The following is an 8,585-nucleotide window of genomic DNA, read 5'->3' on the forward strand; positions in this document are numbered from 1 at the left end:
AATCTTCATAATGAGTACTTTTACTTTTGTTACTTTAAGTATATTAAATTCTAATACTTTTGTACTTCTATTTAAGTAAGTGTTTGAATACACGACTTCTACTTGTAGTTGTGTATTTGTACACTGGCTAGTGCTTCTTTTTCTTCGGTAAAAGATCAGAAAACCACTTACAGCACTGCTCATATCTACATCCTACATCCTGATACTGTACATTTAGGCACACACTTTACATCTTTATCTTCATGCATTATCAACAAACCATTAGTTTTTCATATGCTGCTAAAGTGCCACTTTTTCATTAGCCTAATGGTCCATGAATCTCCTCCTGTGGGATGTTAACTCAGCACCAACTCTCCAGGAACGTAAAAATCAATTCACTCTCCACATTTATTACGCCGCTGCTTATCAGTAGTCACCTGTGTATGTGGGTTTCATTAATGCTTTAATGTGCCGGAACTAAATTGTTTTTCTAGCTCAGTTTCCTGCTCTGACATATATATATATTCCCTCTGAGGAAACTGTATAAGAGCCCATTTTCTGAAGGCAACCTATAAGGTAAGCAGCTTAAAGTATTTCTTATTTCCTGTTTTAAAGATATCTCCATTTAAAGGTGAGGAAATGTACTTTAAAATGTATCTATTAGTTCACACATCTGATTTAAGCTACATTATATATCTTTACTTCTGCTATTCCCATCTGCTTTTATTAAGTCAGGAAAGTAAGGAAATTATTCTTGATCAGCTCTCATTTAATTAAACATGTCTGTCTTTTATAGGTCATCATGCTGTTTGAACTTTTGGTCGTCTGGCTGCTCGGAGCGCTGCTCTCAGAGGCAAACACTCAACCTGAACAGATGGGGTTAGTCTCACTAACACTATGTTTTCCCTTAATACACTGAAGGTTTAATCCTAGGCTGTTAGTGATAATCAATTGAATGATTTTTACTTAAATCAATCAAACTATTTGTACAGCACTTTTCATGCAGGTTAAATGCAATTCAAAGATACAGGCAAGCTCATAAAAAGGAGAGGTGAGGATTTGCTGTCTTTCTTTAGTTTTACTGAATATATTTGAGTTTTGACAAAACAAGACATTTGAAGAAGTCAATTTGGGCTTTTGTAAACTGTGATGCATGGGCAACTATAACGACTACTTCCTACGCAGCCCGCACACACACACACACAAATGACAGCTAATCTGTTTCACTAACAACTAAGCCAAAGGAAACACTAAACAAATTCAGCAGAGGTTCTTTTAGCAGGACAGAAATGTGTTACTATGCTGATATCAGACACTTTACAGTCGCCCACTGCTCCTAAAATACTTAGGATGGGTTAAAAAGGGTCAAATTCAATGTCTGCAACGATTAAAATAAAGTTTAAGTTGTTTTTCTTTTAACCTGGGATGCATGCAATGAAAGTACCTAATTATTCACATCTGAATACTGAGAAACACGGACATGTATAGAAAAGGAAATCTAAGTTTTAGATAACTTTGGAGTTGTGGGTGAAGGCCACTACCTTAGTCTAAAACTGCAGCTAACACCTCAGCAAATAGCCAAGTCCTGCAACTCTTGCACAGATATGTGACGCAAGAACATCTGGATTGAAGGCATCTTGGGTTGTCGTGCAAATCAACAGTGAAAAGCCACACAGCTTGTGGATTTAGGGTGGCTATAAGTGAAACCCTGAACACTTCACAAACACACAAACCTTTGCTGTTTTTCTTTGGTTGATGTTTTTGTAAACTAAATATATTTGAGTTTTGACTGTTGGTTTTGACAAAACAAGTAATTTGAAGATGTCAATTTGGGCTTTCGTAAATTGTGATGGGCACTATTTTCTTACAATTTATCAACCAATCCATTAATAATCCAGAAAATACTCACCAGTTGCAGCTCTACTTATGTGATTTTACATTTGTGTCTTTGTCAAGTGTCAGTGAAGATGAGCAGCATGTGAGCAGAAGATACATTGAGTCGACCATCGCGAGCGAAATCAGCAAAATCATGGAGTCAATGATGCAGAGAAACTTTGTAGAGTTCTTGCTCAACCAAAGGGAGAAAAAAAGCATGTGAGTCACTGAATGACTTCAACAGATTTCAAGCCAACGCAGGAATAACTGCTTTATGTTAATTATCACTGCTCTCCCACACAGGCCTGCTGCCACTGCAGAGGAAGATCAGGAGCTGTACAACAACCTGCTGAAGCTCAGTGTGCACGAGAAGCAGAAGAGAAAGATATAGGTGTGTTTCCCTTCATTCACGTTATATAAACAGATATGTTCTGTCCACACCTAATACCTTGTCTCACTTCCTGTTCTTAAAGGCTTCACCAAGGTGCAGAGATGCTGTAGAAAATCACCAGACAGCTTCTTGAGGCCTCCTTTTGATTTTTTTTAAAACTTGGATGATGTGTGTAATCCCTATTTTATACAGTCTATGCTGTAATCTTGTGTGTAGCGAATATTTAATTTACCTAATAAACAAATCATCACACATCAAAATAAAGTGAATTGAGACTGAATGAATTAAGTTGTATTGTATTTTGTTTTCTCGGAAACATTAAAAGGCTGAAATGATGTAGATCAGTGATGGAAGGTTACTTTTACTCAAATACAATTTCAAGGTACTTTGTATTTTACTTCAGTCATACAATTTAATGGTGCATCATACTTTTAGTCCACTACATTTAATTTATTACGTAAATGTTATTTATAGTATGTAAGCATAGTCATACACTGTCAATAACCCCGTAACACTGCTGCTCTTATAGACTATAATTCTTACAGTCTTTAACGTACATTTTTGCACATTTTTTAATTATAATTTACAGTCTTTAATTCACATTTTAGCAAATTTTTAGATTATAATTTAGAGTCTTTAATGCACATTTTTCTGTTATATGTACATATTACATCTGTCACTTTATGTACATATTATAATATATACATACATGTCACTGTCAATATAAATCCTAATCAGTGTACATACATGTACATGCTGTACATAATCATCTAGGTCACGTATATCCATCCAGTATTTATGTCTTTGCACTATCTGTACTGTTTACAACCCCTGAACACTTGACTTGTACGAACACTTGATTTGAATATAGACATTTTATTTTATTGTTATTTTTATTATTGTATTCTTTATTGTTATTTCTAGTCTGTATAAGTACATTGAGATTGATTTAAAAGCTATAATGGGAAGTTATTTTTAAGAAACATTTTGAATTCAGGACTTTAACTTGTAATGGAGTACTTTTAGACCATGGTATTTCTACTTTTACTCAAGTAAAGTATCTGAGTACTGACTGGTTGTATTACCTCTATTCTGTTGTTGTTGTAGTTCCCATACTGACCTGCTGTATTCTCCAGGACACCAGGGGGCGCTATGACATCATGTGTGGACGTCACCAACGCGGAAGAGCTTTACTTCCTGCTTCATTGCTAACCAGAATGGAAACAGTTGTACTAAAGTAGCTTTATTTATCTTTATTTATCGCATTAATCAAACTAAAATTACACTTTTGAGTTTACTGTAATATCGGACTGCTAATTTAAAAGCTAAAGAGATCGAAGAAGTTTGTATAAAGAGGAGAATTGTGAACTAAAGTGATTAAAAACAGGAGATATCCTCTCAGCTAACGTTAGCTTAGCTCAATCTAAACTAGCTTTACATGTTAGATGATCTAACCTGACTGATAGATGATCATTCTGCGTTAAACACACTCCTAGTTTATATTATTCTGCGTTAAACACTCCTAGTTTATATTATTACTTTAAAGTTTGGACCAGAAATCATCAGGATGCATCGGAGAGGAGTTGGAGCTGGAGCTATCGCCAAGAAGAAGCTGGCAGAGGTAAACAATACAGATGTTATTGGACAATACAGATGTTATTAGACAATACAGAGGTTATTAGACAATACAGATGTTATTAGACATTACAGATGTTATTGACAATACAGATGTTATTAGACAATACAGATGTTATTGGACAATACAGATGTTATTAGACAATACAGATGTTATTGGACAATACAGAGGTTATTAGACAATACAGATGTTATTAGACATTACAGATGTTATTAGACATTACAGATGTTATTGACAATGCAGATGTTATTAGACAATACAGAGGTTATTAGACAATACAGATGTTATTAGACATTACAGATGTTATTGACAATGCAGATGTTATTAGACAATACTGATGTTATTGACAATGCAGATGTTATTAGACAATACTGATGTTATTAGACAATACAGATGTTATTAGACAATACTGATGTTATTAGACAATACTGATGTTATTGACAATGCAAATGTTATTAGACAATACTGATGTTATTGATGATACAGATGTTATTAGACAATACTGATGTTATTGACAATACAGATGTTATTAGACATTACAGATGTTATTAGACAATACAGATGTTAATAGACATTACAGATGTTATTAGACAATACAGATGATATTAGACAATACAGATGTTATTAGACAATACCGATGTTATTAGACAATACAGATGTTATTAACAATACAGATGTTATTGACAATACAGATTTAATTAGACAATACATATGTTATTAGACAATACAGATGTTATTAGACATTACAGATGTTATTAGACAATACATATGTTATTAGACATTACAGATGTTATTGACAATACAGATGTTATTAGACAATACAGATGTTATTAACAATACAGATGTTACTAGACAATACTGATGTTATTAACAATACAGATGTTTTTAGACAAAACAGATGTTATTAGACAATACTGATGTTATTGACAATACAGATGTTATTAGACAATACATATGTTATTAGACATTACAGATGTTATTAGACAATACAGATGTTAGAAAAGTACTTATAGGATCAGTTGTACATGTCCATAATAACACCTCTATAATTGTGTTTTATAACTGTATTACTTAGCTAATGCAATCACTGACAATACCTTTTATATAATCTATGAATGAATTATCAATTTGCATGCTCTGTTTGGAGAAGAATCTCCTGATTTTGTGTGTCTTATTATTTGATATTTAGTTTGTTTTTAACATTTTGTTTCCTTTAATTATCTCGTTGTTTTTTTGTTAAATGATTCATTTAATTGTGCTTATATTGTATTATTGTCGTAAAACGAGATGGTACATATCAAGGGGTTATTTTTGATAAAGAACATCAACTTTCATCTCTAACCTGTGATTATTATTTTTTTCTGTTTAGGCCAAATATAAGGAAAGAGGAAATGTTCTTGCAGAGGACCAAATTGTTCAAGTGAGTTGTTGTGTGTCAACAGAATACAATTTTTTTTTTTTAGATAAAAAACACTTTTATCCATGTGACAAATTCCTCATTAAATAAAGATATTTCCAGTGGTGGAAAGTCATTTACTCAAGTATTTAAGTACAATTTTGAGGTACTTTTACTTGAGTATTTCCGATTTCTACTTTATACTTCTACTCCACTATATCTCAGAGGTAAATATTGTACTTTTTACTCAATTACATTTAGCTGATAGCTTCAGTTATGTGGCAGATTTGATTATTAATATTAAAATGTAATCTATAATAATGATGATGTATTATTATAGATTAAACTACCCAGCAGTATGTGAAGTAGGGATTAATGCATCAGTAATTATAATTCAGTGATATAATATTCTGAAATGGGCCATTCTGCACAATGAGTACTTTTACTGTTGGTACTTTAAGTATATTTAGATGCAAATACTTTTGTACTTTTACTAAGTATGGTTTTGATTGCAGAACTTTTACTTGAAACAAAATATTTCTACACTGTAATTTTGCTACTTTTACCTAAATACAAGATCTGAATACTTCTTCCACCACTGGCTATATTTCTCCTTCATGCTAATTTTGTAAATCAGAAATATAATCAATATTGTTTATTAACTTCTTGTTCTTAAAATAAAAAACATTTTAGTTGCTTTAGTAAACTACGTAATATCTCTCAAAACATGTTTTTTTTTTAATTTACTTATGTTAACAACAGAATAAAGTATGACTTATTTGCCTCTTAGGTAAATATCATATTCATAAATCAAAAATAATAATCCTAAAACAATCAATCAAAATATATATATTTTTATATAGTCCCTGCGTCCAGTTATAGTTCTATATCTGCCACATATTTATTTTGTATGAAGTTTTTTGTGTATTGATATTCCCCTGTTCTACATTTACTCACCTGTTTCTGTTTTTCTGCCAGATGTCGAAGCAGCTGGAGACCTTCAAGTCCAACCTGGAGGAGTTCGCCAGCAAACATAAACAAGAAATCCGAAAGAACCCGCAGTTCAGAGTTCAGTTTCAGGAGATGTGTGCCACCATTGGAGTTGACCCTCTTGCCTGTGAGATATATTTGAAATATAATCTTTAAGATAAATCTGTTTAAATTATATGTTTTAAAGTTGAAAATAACTTTCCTAATTTCTTCCACAGCTGGAAAAGGTTTCTGGTCTGAGATGCTCGGCGTAGGTGACTTCTATTATGAGCTCGGTGTGCAGATCATTGAAGTGTGCCTGGCCCTGAAACACAGAAATGGAGGTTTGTAATTTCTCTGGAAACTAAGTTGTAATCATCGTGTTTGACTGGTAGCAAAGAGCGGACAAAATGTCTTCAATCAGAGGCAACGCAGTTCTTGAAGATTTTATATGGATATAGAGAGCTATCCATCCCACTTTATTTGTGATTTAGTGCATCAGTTGGATCAGTTTTGAGCCTTACTCTGAGTATGAATGTTATGGATGTGTATTGATGTATTTTCTGTTATTTAAGTATTGTTAAAAATACAAATGAGGACCTCAGGATGAGTAGCTACTGTTGCAATACAGGGGATCTAAATAAATAAACAAACAAACTCATTCAATCTCAACTCCATCCCTGATATATTCGGCTTGTCAACACAGTAATATACCATAAATGGTGATGTAGATACCATGATAAATAATGTTAATATGTATGTTTAAATGTTGACGTGTATTTATTTTCAGGGCTTATTACTTTGGATGAACTCCACCAGAGAGTACTGAAGGGAAGAGGTAAATACGCTCAAGATGTGAGCCAGTAAGTTGAATATTTCATCACATTTGGATCATTTTAATGCCTGTGTGTCGGACCTAAGTAGTATGATTGATAAAATGAAATATGTGCCTCCCAGAGATGACTTGATGAGAGCCATAAAGAAACTGAAGGTGATGGGGAACGGCTTTGGGATGATTCCTGTTGGTGGTTCTTACCTGGTCCAGTCGGTCCCAGCAGAGCTCAACATGGACCACACTGTAGTTCTGCAGCTGGCCGAGGTAAGATGCAGCTCCTGGGTTTATTAAGTGCAAAAAATTAAATTAACTTAATCATCTCTTATGCTCTAACAAAATAAAGAGATTCTTCTCATGTCAGATCAGTTTATAAAATGTGTTTTCCCCCTCATGTTGTGGGGAATAAGAGTTAAGAATTTAGTCTCTGGGATAAAAAGAAATTAAACTGCAAAACAAGTTTTAAAGTCCAACACTTGATGTCGCTATTCTCCAACTTACTGCTGTTCTCCATCATAGTGGGGAGAAGGAGAGGATTCTCCCTTACTCTCACCACAAGGTGACAAATATTGCATGAGCTTTGCAGCTCTATCTGTAATGTTCCCGTCATGTTTGAATTAAATAGTTACAGAGATCTACTGTATGTTTGAATGATAAAGAAGCCATAACTGTAACAGAAAGATGTATCCAGAAACTGTACAGATTTTCTGTCTGAAAATGGCCTACTGTTCCAAAAAGAGAGTCTGTATTTTCTTTGTTCATTTGTAGAAAAAGGGCTACGTCTCAGTGAGTGAGATCAAGGACAGTCTCAAATGGGAGAAGGAACGGGCGTGTCACGTCCTGGTAAGTGCATTCTATATTTATTTAATATTTAAATAAAAATAAAAATAATTCTAGGCCTTTTTTATCATATTTTTTTAACTTTTAATGATATGATTGAGGAAAGAAGGTATTGAATTGCATTCTACGTGGTATTAAATAGGTTTTCAGGAGTCTTAAATGTAAGTTGGTGACCTCTGTTGACCTCCACTCTTCTTATTTCCAGGATCACCTGCTGAAGGAAGGCCTGGCTTGGTTGGACTCTCAAGCAGCCGGAGAACCTCAGTACTGGCTGCCCGCTCTCTTCTCTGAGCTCACCTCCCGTGATGTAACACCAGAGGAGGCCAATCAGATGACACCTTAACAGATGACAGACCGGCAGCTGTGTGGCAGCTTCAGAGACATGTTGGTAAACAAAATGTGCCTGGTGGGGAGGCTCATGTGACGGAGTTGGCTGGGCGAACCTCCCTCTGAGATCACTTTCTGGACACGAGGAGGGGAAACTTTCCTCAGCAGCTCCTCCAGTAACTTCTATGCAACGAGTGCACTCTCACTATTAGACTTTTAGACACTACGCTGCACATGAACTGCAGTGTGGTGTTGCTGGTATCACGGTTTATGGGCGGATCAATGTACAGAACATGTAACTGTTGAATTTTTCATGTATAAAGAACTTTTAAAGACTACA

The 8,585-nt window shown here is 34.3% G+C and overlaps 2 protein-coding genes across 3 annotated transcripts; both read left to right on the forward strand.

Moving 5' to 3' along the window:
* The first annotated feature begins 295 nt into the window (after positions 1-295).
* On the forward strand, positions 296-2,499 carry LOC119479304 (gastric inhibitory polypeptide). The gene is made up of 4 exons (XM_037754728.1): positions 296-858; positions 1,936-2,073; positions 2,158-2,245; positions 2,328-2,499. The coding sequence occupies exons 1-3, from the start codon at positions 782-784 to the stop codon at positions 2,243-2,245; spliced, it is 303 nt and encodes a 100-aa protein (XP_037610656.1). The 5' UTR covers positions 296-781; the 3' UTR covers positions 2,328-2,499.
* A 914-nt stretch (positions 2,500-3,413) lies between these two features.
* snf8 (SNF8 subunit of ESCRT-II) lies at positions 3,414-8,585 on the forward strand. 2 transcript variants are annotated; one of them, XM_037754733.1, is made up of 9 exons: positions 3,414-3,754; positions 3,785-3,866; positions 5,251-5,301; positions 6,256-6,394; positions 6,486-6,590; positions 7,037-7,109; positions 7,204-7,345; positions 7,847-7,921; positions 8,124-8,261. In XM_037754733.1, exons 2-9 carry the CDS (start codon positions 3,813-3,815, stop codon positions 8,259-8,261), a joined length of 777 nt encoding a protein of 258 aa, XP_037610661.1. In that variant the 5' UTR covers positions 3,414-3,754; positions 3,785-3,812. The 2 variants fall into 2 exon arrangements, with proteins under 2 accessions (XP_037610661.1, XP_037610660.1); XM_037754732.1 differs by having other exon boundaries at positions 3,416-3,866; positions 8,124-8,585.

This window comes from Sebastes umbrosus, chromosome 20 (genome assembly GCF_015220745.1).
Source record: "Sebastes umbrosus isolate fSebUmb1 chromosome 20, fSebUmb1.pri, whole genome shotgun sequence".
Classification (NCBI taxonomy): Eukaryota; Metazoa; Chordata; class Actinopteri; order Perciformes; family Sebastidae; genus Sebastes; species Sebastes umbrosus.